At 43.3% G+C, this 13222-nt stretch overlaps 1 protein-coding gene across 1 annotated transcript in view; it reads left to right on the top strand.

Annotated features, from left to right (window-relative positions):
* Nucleotides 1-13222, top strand: part of LOC115235484 — a 41266-nt gene that overhangs the window by 22406 nt on the left and 5638 nt on the right. The window contains exons 8-12 of the mRNA XM_029807311.1: nt 3192-3902; nt 4005-4087; nt 4231-4361; nt 5267-5432; nt 9470-9539. Of these exons, the coding sequence (XP_029663171.1) occupies nt 3192-3902; nt 4005-4087; nt 4231-4361; nt 5267-5432; nt 9470-9539 (1161 nt within the window). The remainder of the gene's footprint in view (nt 1-3191; nt 3903-4004; nt 4088-4230; nt 4362-5266; nt 5433-9469; nt 9540-13222) is intronic.

Genomic DNA, 13222 nt, shown 5'->3' on the forward strand with positions numbered 1-13222 from the left:
AAAGTCTCGAAATGTTTAAAGCAATTACTTATGAGCAATCTACATGCATGCTAACAATCTTTAACGATCACCGTATCGATGGTTTCTACAAGTTTTGTGTCCCAAAGAAAAGAAAGGAGGGAAGAAAGAAAGAAGTGACAAACGTACGCGCGGTGAAAAAGATGCCATAATCTTCAGAACGAAGATACATAAATTTTTTATATAAACTTTTAAAAGCAATTAAACAAGTCGTTGCTCACGGAAGAATTTTATCTAACGTCGAACTACATTATGTGGATATAATTAATTTAAAACACGAGCGTTTGTTTTTTATTATACGCGGATGAAACTCATTACGAGAGGAAGAATCATCATCCGCAAGTTGATAAAACGAATATTTGTATAAAAGACCTGTGTGGAAAAATGGAAATTTAAAAAATATTTAAATAGAAAATGATGCATATAGCATCCAATATTCTATCGTGACAAACACAATTTCATTACAAGGGAACATTACGTTTGCTGGATAATTAATAACGTATAATCTTACATTGGAAAAGCAACTTGGGACATATCTAGTAATAATTGCGAGACTGCATCGCAATTATCAATCATGGAATGGTATCATATTTTCAATCAACAATTTATCCAACCAAAAGAGAAGGATTCTGTCGATCGACGACCAATGTTCCGCCTTCTGATAACTGTTCATTATTAACTCAACATTATCTATTATCGGGCAGCGTTTTCCTGCAAGGATATTCCTGTTTCTTCAGCTGGCATTATCCTCCGGATGGCGAATATCCTGCGAGGATCTTCCTGACCACCCCACGATCGCATGCCGATTCAGCTCGACGAATTCTCGCCCCATTAAATGGGAAGCGCCCCGGCAATCGATAATAACGTCTGAATAGCGCTGACAACTACAAGATCGGGGTGGTCATGTACCAGCATAGCGCGTCTGCTGATAAGGAAGCGTCGCGCCGGGGATGAGACACGGATAGTTGCGACGCGACGACCGTAGGGGGTAGCACGTCCCGATCTACCCTCGTGCACTCTTCTCTTTACCCTTCCCATCGACGTCGTCGGGAGAGCGTGTATAACACTTATCGAATGACTCTCTCCGCACAGCGTCTGCGCCTGCTGCCTCGACGCCGCCGCCGTTGCCGCCGCCGCCGTCGCCGCCGCCGCCAGTTATGTATTGATCATTACCCTCTTAAACAGATTTCTAATTTACATTAGTACCCGGACGATCGCCCTCCCCGCACCCGCGTGGTGGCACACAAAGGCGCGTGGTCGCGCACGATACTAGCCGCTCTGCTCTCTACATATATACGTCGCGCGCAAGTGCGAGGCGTCATGGAAGACCAGCTGACGCGGCGTCCTGGTCCATCAACGGCGCATCCACGAGGCTGCTAGTAGCGTCGTTCACTTTTCGATTCGCGCAACACGCATTTGACGTGCGTTTATCTCGTCTTGGAGGTAGGGGGAGGCAATCGTTGTATGCCGCATCAGTGACACAAAGCCTCCCACGATCCCTTCGCGATAAATATGCTCTCAATGTTGGTGAATAAACCGCGGATGTTGTGTTTCGCGGAGATGGATTAGACGCTTTGAGAATATTTTTCTTTCCATTTTATTCAGTCTCGATCGAGTCAGCGCGAGTGCGGGCATCAAAGGTCACACCGTTGTTGACCAAACAAAGCGTGCCAAGCTTCTTCGGGAGGGGAACGCTAATATCTGAAGGAGGGATAAAGTTTCTTCGGCGGTCGAAGACTCTGACCCTAAGAAGCTTATCCGTCCTGCCAGCTCGCCGCATCGCTGGCGAGTGGCAGCAAGACAGCCAGGGTTGACCGGTGGTCGACGGCAGCGCCGCGACAACCCGCTAAAAAAAAAAAAAAAAAATTGAAAAAAGAAAGAATCGCAGCGGCACGTAGGAGAGAAAGACCACGGAGAATGCGATATTCATCCCCCCACACGCTCTCGGAATTGTAGAGCCGGCGGAGGGTTGTGTCTCCGATCGAGAGCCATGAATCGCGATGATGCCATCCTCGCGCAATCCCGCACCACCGCCGTCCCCCTTCCTCCTCGCGCAACCTCCCCCGGCCGCCCCCAGACTCGCCGATAATCAATCGTCGTAACACCGGTCGGTGGTGATTCCGCTGACGCCAGGAACGAGCGCGGCGTTTGAGACGCGACGGAGAGACGAAAAGAGAGAGAGAAAGAGACAGACGGAGAGGAAACCGACGCGCGAGGATACGCGAAAGACACCCGCAGAGAAACGCTAGGAGAGAAAAGCGAGGTGCCAACGCGTTGATCGGGAGAGTTTTCGTGCGTGCGTGCAAGCGTCAAACGGGGGTATCGTGACGAGAGGGTGCGTTTTCACGATACGAGCGCGCTATAGTCGTCGGCGTCGGACGAGAGATAGACGGGGGAGGGGGGGGTGTTTGCTGGGTATACAGGGGGATTTGGCGGCGGCGGAGGGGAGACGCGGGAGCGAAGAGAGAAACAGAGAGAGGCAGAGAGGGTGGCGTATAGAGAGAGGCGGAAGGGAAAAAGAGACAGAGAGATATGACGAATGGGTGACCGTGGGATGCCGCCCCTGGAGACATTTCACCGCACGAATCGCCGGGCGACGAAGTCGCATCAACGACTGGCGCTGCTAAAGCGAGACGAGAGCGGGCGGGAGCGGGCGGGTGTGTTAACGTAAAACGACAACGACGGTGCGACGAGCTATGATGGTACCGTTAGGAGGCACGTCAAACGACGTGCGGATAACAACGTGCGGCAGACCCGATTAAGGCTACGTACGTTACAATACGGGATCTTCCGGATGCGCGTAGTGACCGCCAGCAGCAGCGTCTGATGGACCGCCACGGATGGCGTGTAAGTGTCGCCGTGTGCGCCACCGCCGCGTACGTGCTGTTTACAACTCTGTGACCGGTTTATGGAGACCCGCTTCACGCGCTCGCTATAGCGCGACGCGAACACGAGGATGTGAATGAGAGGAGAGTGTAAACTGTCGAGTGCTCGACGGATGGACCAGAACGAGATTACCTACCCGGAAGCGTAATGTATTAACATTGGCTTCTCCTGTGTTAACATTGGACAGAATAACACGAATGAGATGAGGTCAAGGCTCTCTACTAGTGCCGAGTAAATATCTCGGATAATTTGTTTCGTTTGCTACTATGATAATATCTCGTATATAGTATAGCACGCGACAGAACGAGATCGTTTAGGATCGTTCCATGGATCGATTTGGATCATCTCGGCGGTGTGCCCGCGAGTAAACACGAGGCAGCCCCGTATGTGGCGATGGAGTCAGCCGAGTGCCCGGAGCCGCTGAATTTGGTGATCAAAAAGGACGACACTGACGACAGCGGGCCGGTGATCGGGGAGAGGATCGCGGAGGCGTCGATCGACGAGGAGAAGGACGCCGTTCTCGCGGCCGAGGAGAGCGCGATCGAGGATAACATGGCGATACTCCAGGACGCCGTCAAGTCCGCCGATTCCGGTGGCTTACCAACCGCGGATCACAAGCTCCTGACCGCGCTCTACATGAGCAGCCTCATGCAGATGTCGAGCCTGAGCCCGCCGCGCAGCATCGCGCCGCCGCCGTACGGCGCCAGCCAGCAGCAGCAACAGCAGAGCTTCGTTCATCTGCTGGCGATGGTGGAGGCGCGGCACCGCATGTGGCAGCAGATGAACTGGCCGCTGCCGCAGAATTTCCTCAGGAGTCCGCTGACGTTGCCACCGACCGCGCCGCCGTACTTTGACGGCGCGACGACGACGCCGACGCCGGCGCCGACGCCGAACCTGACCGACCAGCTGTCCCAGAACAACGCGCCGACCTACCCCCTGTCCTGCGCGAAACCTGAACCCCTGAATCCTGAGGCCAAACAATCCTACTTTAATAAACGGTATACGCGATTGATGTGCGATGGGAGTGTGTTTATATAGAAAACGAGCGCGCGCTCGCGAGGCTATCACGCTGAATATCTTTTTCTATATATGTGTTGCAGGTCTACGATAGAACAGAAAAACTCCACGTCGTTACCTACGGACAACGCGAAAGCCCAGGATACGGGCCAGCAAAACAATCAAGGTAAGAATTACGCGATTCGCGCACAGGTAACAAAGAAAATCAGTAGCGTGACACATTGATAAAAGTCGCTACACGGTATACGAGTTATTTATTTAAAGCTCTCATCGCGCTCTTACTTGATCTCGACGCTGTGATTTTGACAGATAAAAAGAAACCCCATATAAAAAAGCCTTTGAACGCGTTTATGCTGTACATGAAGGAGATGAGGGCGAAGGTTGTGGCAGAGTGTACCTTAAAGGAGAGCGCCGCGATCAACCAAATATTAGGGAGACGAGTGAGTAAATCTTATACTTTGATATATTTTTTATCAAGTCTTCAAGCAAATTGTTCTACATCAGAGTTATTAATGAATCTCAATGTCTCGATGTCCATTCAATGTATATAAGTTTCATTATTTATCGAGTGTCATAAATCATCTTTACACAGAGTGTATCATCTTCAATGTGTGAAAGTGCAGCTTACATCCGATAAGATTAAATTATCACGCTCTGATGTAAGAATAATTAAGATATGCGAAAGTCAACATTCTCTCGTAATAGAGAGAGAGATAAGGCTCTGAAAATATTTTGAGTATTATTTTTAATCCATCGTAAACTTGAGATTAATTCAGAGATTAAACTGAAAATAAATTCTGCTTATAAATTAACAATTAGATCTTCGATTTCCTTTACGTGAACCGAGTACAGTGACTAATGTATTTTTATCGAGTAACAGTACGTACGATTCTAATTCTGTACCATTCAACTGACAAAGAAAGAGAAAATGTTGACCGATCGTTTATTAAAGATTTTCAGACGAATTTTCATTCTGAGTACTGCATGCATCTTAACGCTTTTATCGAGCAAATAGTTTACCGGGCTACCAATCGGAGCTAACTAACCGTACCTACGTAGTATCTCAGTACGAATAGAGCATTGTAGGTGGGATCTAAGGAAATCTCGGATTCGCCTTGACAGAAAAAAAAAAAAAAAAAAAATGCTGACACGAAAAGGGAAGGGCCGAAGGGTGGTTTTTGCGGGTCTCTCAGCGATGATAGACGTATCTACTTGTCGCTAACGGTAAATAAGTTCGAGCGAGAGGAAGGGACAGAGATAGAGAGAAAGAGAGAGAGGGAGGGAGAGAGATAACGGGGACTGTGCACGAGACTGTGAATCTGAATTTTGGGGGTATGACACGCAGTGGCACTCGCTAAGCCGGGAGGAACAGGCGCGGTATTATGAGGCGGCCAGGCAGGAACGCCATCTGCACCAGCAACGATATCCTGGCTGGAGTGCCAGGGATAACTACGGATATGGCAGCAAGAAGAAGAAGAGGAAGAAAGAGCGCTCCGCAGATCCCACCGGAGGTACCACTTTCCAGTGCTAGAACAGCAGGCCTTATAATAATTCATTATATAATAATTGCTAGTATATACCTATACTGGTTGATTGAAACGATCAAAGTCTCTGTGCGTTTCTTTTTTTTCATAAGTTTCGTTTTTTATATACATTTTTTTTTTAATTTCTTATGGTTTTCTGGCATTCACTCTTTCGTGAAGAATATATATATATCTGTATATATATATATATATTTCTCTTGGATATATTTTATATGTACATATATGCATATATGTATATTTTTTCGTTTTTCGAAACTGAATTGGATTGGATTGTCTGTGGGAATTGTGGAATGTGGCGCAGCAGAGAATTATGAAAAGAAAAAGAAAACGGAAAAGTTAAAAAAATAAAAAAAAAAAAAATAAAAAAAAAATAAAATAAAATAAAAATATAAGAAACGAAAAGCTAAAAGACACGGTGGAAAAATCAACGCGGACTTTCGCGCGGCATGCGATCGCAATTTCTCTTTTTTTTTATCTGGCCAAACTCCCTAAAGCGGTATTCGTTCTCCGGTGAGCAAGAAGAAATGTGACGAGACGAGTTAACGTCACTGATGATGCGATAACGAGAGCGAGAGTGAAAACCAAAGCCTTTAGGTATGGGATGTCTGGTAGAGCCCGGGGCCTGTCCCGCTTTTTCTTCTCTTTTTTTTTCCGTTTCTCGCCGCGGGACGACATCTGCTCGCAATCGCTTACCTCCCAAGACGAGTCGCGCTCGCGGCGATTTAACGAGAAACTGTCCGCCGACAATGTGTGTATCGCTTCCTTCGAAATTCATTCCTCTTCCTCTTCCCCTTCCTCCGTTCCTATTAACATCCACTAGCGCGTATCTGAAATGAGCGTTTCTTTCGGCAAGTGATGGCTTTTCGTGACCAAGTCTCGCAACACTCCTTTGCAATCTCAGTGGCGTGACTCATATGGAGAGGAACTGGGACAGGTGGCGAACGGAAATACACTGGAGGATCGTTTTGCGGTTTTTTTTTTTTTTTTTTTTTTTGTTCGGAATGCCTCAATAGCGCCGAGAGGATTGAAGGACGATGAAATATAATTGAGCTATCCAGCATTAATAAATAATGGACCAACAATTGTCTAGTTGATGGCGCATTTATAATTCTCAGTCTTCCAATTGCGCACTTTAATAAATAAACGTGAAATTAATGATGTAATAAGCAAGATTGAAGTTTATTTGCATCGAAATTATATTATTAATATTTATCTTAAAGATTATATATATCTTTCAGTGATCGCGAGAGTGTACACCAGCTGCGTACGACGTCCTCTTAAGGAGCGTGTTTTCTTCAGTGTATAGCCGTGCCGACACTACCCTTTCACTCTTTCATGCGTGCTACAGTAAAATTTACCATCCGCTATCGTGTTCTCTATCAGACACCCTATATACTTTAGGTTGTTAATTATCGATCATAATATCGACGAATAGCGGTGCGACCGAGGGGGAGGGGACAACCTTAGGCTGTTCTTCTAGCACTTTAAACGGAAAGTAGGGACCCCAGTGTTACTGAAATGCTATGAGGCAACGATTGCGCAAAAAAAAAAGATAATAAAAATAAAAAGAGATAGATAAAAAGTAAAATGAGAAATTTTGAAATAGAGCGAGCTAACTCTGACTCTTTTGAGGCAACATTTTTTCACGCAATTAGGGTGGCGGCAGTAGCATTAGTGAATTTTTGTTCTTTCCTTGATTAAAAATATTGTTTAGTCGTACACACACGGTTCATGCACAATTACAAAAAAGTGTTTGGTTCTCTCTCGGTAGTGGCACGCGCTAGGGCGAGAGGAACAGGCCAAGTATTATGAGTTGGCGCGACGGGAGAGACAGTTGCACATGCAGCTGTACCCTGACTGGTCTTCCCGCGCAAATACCAACCGAACTAAGAAGAGGAAGCGCAAACAAGACACAAACAGTGATCCTGGAGGTACCCACATGCCTCACATCCACACATTCTTACAATCCCCCCCCCCCTCAGTCATAAGAAAAAAGAGAGCCCCTGCCCCCTCCACCCCCACTCATTATTACATATACTGTTATATTATACATTCTTATATTGCTACACTACATTATGTTGCATGTTTCCCCCCATCTTAGGGGTTTTGGGTCGATATATTTTATTATATATATATTATATATATGATTATATGACTATATTATATTATATTATACACACACACACACATACATATACACGCATATACGTTAATATATTTATATATGAATGTGGCTCTATTATACATATGGTTTCTTATACAAATCGCAAAAGTACGTGCGTGCCTATGTATCTGCATCACACACCGGGAACACCTTAATTACGCACACGACACGCAAACGTACATCAGAGACAGACACAACGCATCTTATTATTAATTACGTATACAACTTTGGGGACGCTGGCCATCTTGCATTTTTACAGGGACCTACTCCGCAATCAGACAATCCTGAGCGTTTAATTTTCTCTTAGCCTTTTCGTCTTTCTCTATATCTTTCTATTTATCTCTTTCTCTATCTCTCTTTTACTCTGAAATTTTATTTCTTTGTGAATACTTATCTTGCACTTTCGTTATCTCTTTTTATTCCCCCATCCTTTTTATATCTGTCTTTTTATCTCTATCTTTCTCTCTCTCTCTCTCTCTCTCTCTCTCTCTGTCTGCGTTATTTTCTCTCACTATCATTCTGACATTCCTGAAACTTCGTTTCTCGATTCGTACGTTTATTTTTCTTTGATCGTTTCAATGTTGCCTGGATTCTTTGTTTTTATTCTAATTTTATTATTTTCGTTCTATCGTCACTCAGTAACTTTCGTTTAATCGAATCACTCAGTTTATTCTCGACTCCCACATACGAAATTTTCGTTCACTAGCGTTCGCGCGATAGAGCGCTCACATTCATAATTGATATATATATATATATATTTTTTTTTTTTGTTAGATATATTCCGGAAGCTTGCGTTTATATAATACAAATCACGACATTTCAAACGAGTAGATCTTTGATCGTGTTTTTTAAGACATTTTAACGTTAACGTTGCATGCCATATTATTCGTTTAACGAAGATACGAGTTGTTTATTTTGGAGAATTTAATTGTAAATTTAATCTCGAAAAAAAATATTTACCTCAACATTTCTTATCGTAAGAGAAATGTCTTCAAAAAATGGATTTGTACTACGCTTTCAAAATAGATGGTTCGTATCTTTATCAATATTATATATATATGTATGTGTGTGTGTGTGGGTCCTTCCTTGAAGACTATCGGTCACGCTATAGCAAAGAATAACTTGAGATAGAATTTTACGCAGCTATACTCGCTGTAATTCTTCATTTGTTTAGATTATTTTCACAAACTATTATCTTCGACATATTATATTACATGTAACGTCTCTCTCTTCGACGAAGGTCCTACAGTATATATATATAATCGTCGACAACCCTTTGAGATCGAGGCCAAATAAATCTGTTTTGTTGCTTTAACTCGTACGGATTTTTTTTTATACCATTTTTTAAGCGATCTATTGCAAAACCGAACATTTAACTGTTAAATCTCGGAAAAAACCGATTTTAATTGATATCGCGCCCGGATCTCAAGGGATTGTAACTACCGTTCTGTTACACGCATGACTTAGTTGACATTCGTTAAGTTTTGGCATTCACCGAAGCATAAGTATATTAAACGCAGAAACTCGAGCACCGATTCACTCCATACTACGGTAGATTATGTTCATTATCGCATTCGATTATACACGACAATCTCGTACGGTTTACCAAACATATTCAAATATATATATATATATGATCACCTATCACTTGTTTTTTTTTTCTCACGTGATTGTAGATTACTTCGAATTGATTTTTTTCACACAACGAGAACGTCAATGTCAATAACTACGTCATTCTTTTGACAGAATGTAACATACATTGAATAGTAAAATCCCTCGCTTGCTCGCTCGGATAATCCGCGATTAATCGTACTAATCGTTGCTCTGTTCCCTTTTCTAGGTAATAACATGAAGAAATGCCGCGCCAGGTACGGATTAGATCAGCAGAGCCAGTGGTGCAAGCCCTGCAGGTATGTGTGCAGTGATTTCTTGATACACAATTACGTGATTACAACTTTCGCGACTCGCGTGTAAATAGGTGCTAAATCTTACGCAAGTCTATCTGGATCTAGCAGTGTCACGTCCATCGACTACTTTTTTGCCTTATCACCTCGTTGTTAAGATCAAAGTTAGAGGGTGCGATATTCGCGAAACAAGCTTGAGAAAAACAAGATATCGAGTTCTTTCGCGGATAACGTCAATTGTTCCAACTATAATAATGGTCAAATAATTTAATATTTCATGGCGGACAGTGCTTTAAAGTGCACCTTGATGCTTCAAAAGTATTAGATTGAAAGTTTTTGTCAACGAATTTGGACGCGTATAAAAGACTTTCTTCAAGATCGCTTGTGACGATACCGATCACAATTACGTAGTATTCTTGACGTTCGCCATCTCGTGTCGGTCTCGGACCTCGTTCCCGTCATCCACATGTTATCGTGGAACTTGAAAGAGAGGAGACGCAACCAAACGGTATACCTCTGGGGAGGCGCATAAATATCGATATACGACGTAGCAGCAGAGTCGCCTCGTGTCAAAGGCGACTCGTGTTCGCGGTGACGGTGCCACCTTGGAGTGCTTGTATGAACGAGGAAAAAAACAAGGAGAAATAAGAGCGCAGCGAGACTGCGCGCTATCAGAAAATGTGTCTTCCCAAAACAAAGCAAAAAAAGAAAAAAAAAGAAAAAATCAAGGAGATCGAGCACGACTAGTTGTCTTCTCCAGTTGTGCGAGACGCATCGTCCAACTTGGCTTGTAAATATCGGTTTTTCTATTAGCACTACTCTCGTAGTTTGTTCGCGACTTGTCCACGAGTCACCCGTTTTTTTTTTTAGCGTCGAATAGTCACTAATATGCCCTTAATATCGTTACGGCGTAGCCCAAACGCCCCAACTCCCGGCTGGGTTTGTGAATCTCATGGACCTCATTAAAGGGGCGAGGACAAATTCCGTCGACGGTTCCGTTTATGATTCTTGCACGATGAGAGAAAAGAGAGTCTCTTTTTCGATAGAGAGAAATCAGCAGATTAAACGTCATTTGGGTGGGAAATGTAATCTTTAGAACGCTCTCGATCGCTTTGCCAATCTCTCATCGCCGCGCATGCATGTGGAAATGAATTTAGAAACATGTAAAATCTTCGTATCGTGAAGCGTGCAAAATTTATACTGTACGATTGCCCTCTGGCTTATATTAGTCCCGCCAGAATCAAAGTTTAAAAAAAAAAGATCCTTACTGGAATACCGGAAGCACTTAGTTTGTTGCATTTGAATTTAGCTGATTGCACTCTGCATTAAATGCACGTAACTTACAATGCCGCCTGTATCAGTTGTCGTTATGCCTTCGTCATTAGAAACGTTATCGCGTTATCACCTAAGAGAAAAGATATATTGGAGGATTGTATAACGCGTGATAGATTGTAGAGCAATCACTAACGCAATCTTAGCGCTACCAAGGAGTGCCAAAATAAATTCCGAATCATCGCGTTGATACGAATATTTGGGAGACATATTTTCTGATCGATGCAACAGTCGTCGTCACTATATCTTTCGCCGTCTCTCTTTGTTCCACGTTTACTAAAATTTCAAGTTCGTTCGAACGGGGCCGGCAATACTTTATGAGGTCTACATACGCTTAAATTCACTAATATCCAAACTTTTATTTTGTAATAATCAAAAATAAAACAATATATTTAAAAAAAAGAACATTATGTTCTATATTTCCTCTCCTTCGTTGTATTTGAAAATATAATAAATTGATATGTGCAAATGCCGGCTCCGTTCTTGCCGATTTCACTTGTCGCGAGGAACGAAAAGTTAGAAGNGTTCGGTTTCTCCCCCTTCCCCGACACAGACACGTGCGTGTGGGTGACGACACGATACGGGTGCGAGATTGAGGTGGGATATTAAGTCGACAATATGTCTTAGCAAGAGTGCGCCCCTTTAATGGCTGGTGGTTGGTTTTGGCAGCCCAGTGGAGCATGGAGCGGGGATGGGCATCCACGCGAGCATAATCCATCACGGTGTGGGAAGTAGCGCGGGGGCAGGGGTCGGGGCTGGAGGCGGTGGGGGGACGGTGGGGACAGCCGCCGCCCCGCCAAACACCAACACTGCCTCCAATGCCTCCTCGCCTCAGCAAGAACCCACTTATGTTAATCTCTAGTCAAGCCTATCGCCTCCCTTCTACTGCAACACTTCTTCTTAAACAGTGGTCAGTCCCGACTTTGAAAACCTACGGGCCCCCGTCGGTTCTCGCTATGGTCCCGGCCATGCCGCTCGAAAGAGATACGTAAGATATTTCATAGTACCCCGCGCCGGTATCAAAGTCTCTTTTTTTTTTTTGGTACCTTTGCGCGGAGCTCGTTGGAGATGTCATCGTGAAAAGATACGAGCGAAGGCGCCATAGCGGGGGGCACGACGGTGGCCCGTGTGATGCTCGCATTGTTTCTCATTGTTGTGGCTCTTTACAGCTTATTTATTGTTATTTATTTATCCTCTCGTTTAGTTGGAATTTATTCAGTGTTGCCCTTAGCATGGCTGGTCTGTATAATATATACATATTATATATTATATACATATTTATATATATATATATATATATCTACGTATATACACATATATATAACGATTATTTGCTCAGATTTCGGAACGTTGTTTGACATATATAGAAGGTTTTTATATATTTTAATTTCTTTAGCATGGCAGAGTTCGTACGATTAAGATCGGATGATTGTGTTGTACGGATGTGTTCTTTTTTACTTTTTTTTTTCGTTTACTTTTAATGTCTAATCATTTTTTCTTTTTTGTAATATTTTCATACGGATAACGTGTTTTTATACATATAATGCAAATAACCACTCGAGGCAATTCCTTGGAAAAGAACTGCGCTGGCTGACTGCGTAGAAACGCATTTTTTTAAATCGAAATTTTGCACAATTTCGTGTGTTACTCAAAGTCTCAGAAAGGATTGCAAAGAACTGCAATATGCTTTTAATAACTGTTTTTATCTCTATACAAAAGCATTATTTATTATTAAAAAAAAAAAGAAAGGATATTTTATCTCTCGATATCTTCGATACAATGTGATATAATTTACGAAAAAATTAAAATTAAAAAAAAAACGTATAGAGTTTCTAACATTTATTTTAACTATTCGATGACTCGTCTAAAAAAGAGATAATAGTACATGTATTGCAATCCACTCTGAGATTTTCGAATGCCGTCCGTTGTCGCGCACTAAAAGGAGTAGTTCAACTTTCGTAAGTTTTGTGCAACGCTTTGAAATTCACACAAGTGTGACTGCGAGTTTAATTAGCATCCTCCGATCGTTCTCGGCGGCACGGCCGACGAGAAGCTAACTGATTCAGCTGAGAGATAAATAATGAGAGCCAATGGCAGAGCGGCAATATGTCGTCTCGACTGCGAAGCAGTTCTCTAGACGAGGTCGGACGGGCTCACTTATGAAAATTGTGCAGTAGCAAAACAAGCCTCTCTCTTCCTTTCGTCATCTCGGAATCTACTATTTTATCGATGTCCACCTTTGTGTTCACGCGACTGTGAAAAAAAAAGAACTTTTCTTTTAACGCACTTTACAATTGGTCGCGATATATTCCAAGTTCCACGTAACATAATAGCGCTTTAGTGCGTCTCGTTAATAA

The sequence above is a fragment of the Formica exsecta genome, unplaced genomic scaffold (assembly GCF_003651465.1).
Source record: "Formica exsecta isolate Colony F162 unplaced genomic scaffold, ASM365146v1 scaffold223, whole genome shotgun sequence".
NCBI classification, from domain to species: domain Eukaryota; kingdom Metazoa; phylum Arthropoda; class Insecta; order Hymenoptera; family Formicidae; genus Formica; species Formica exsecta.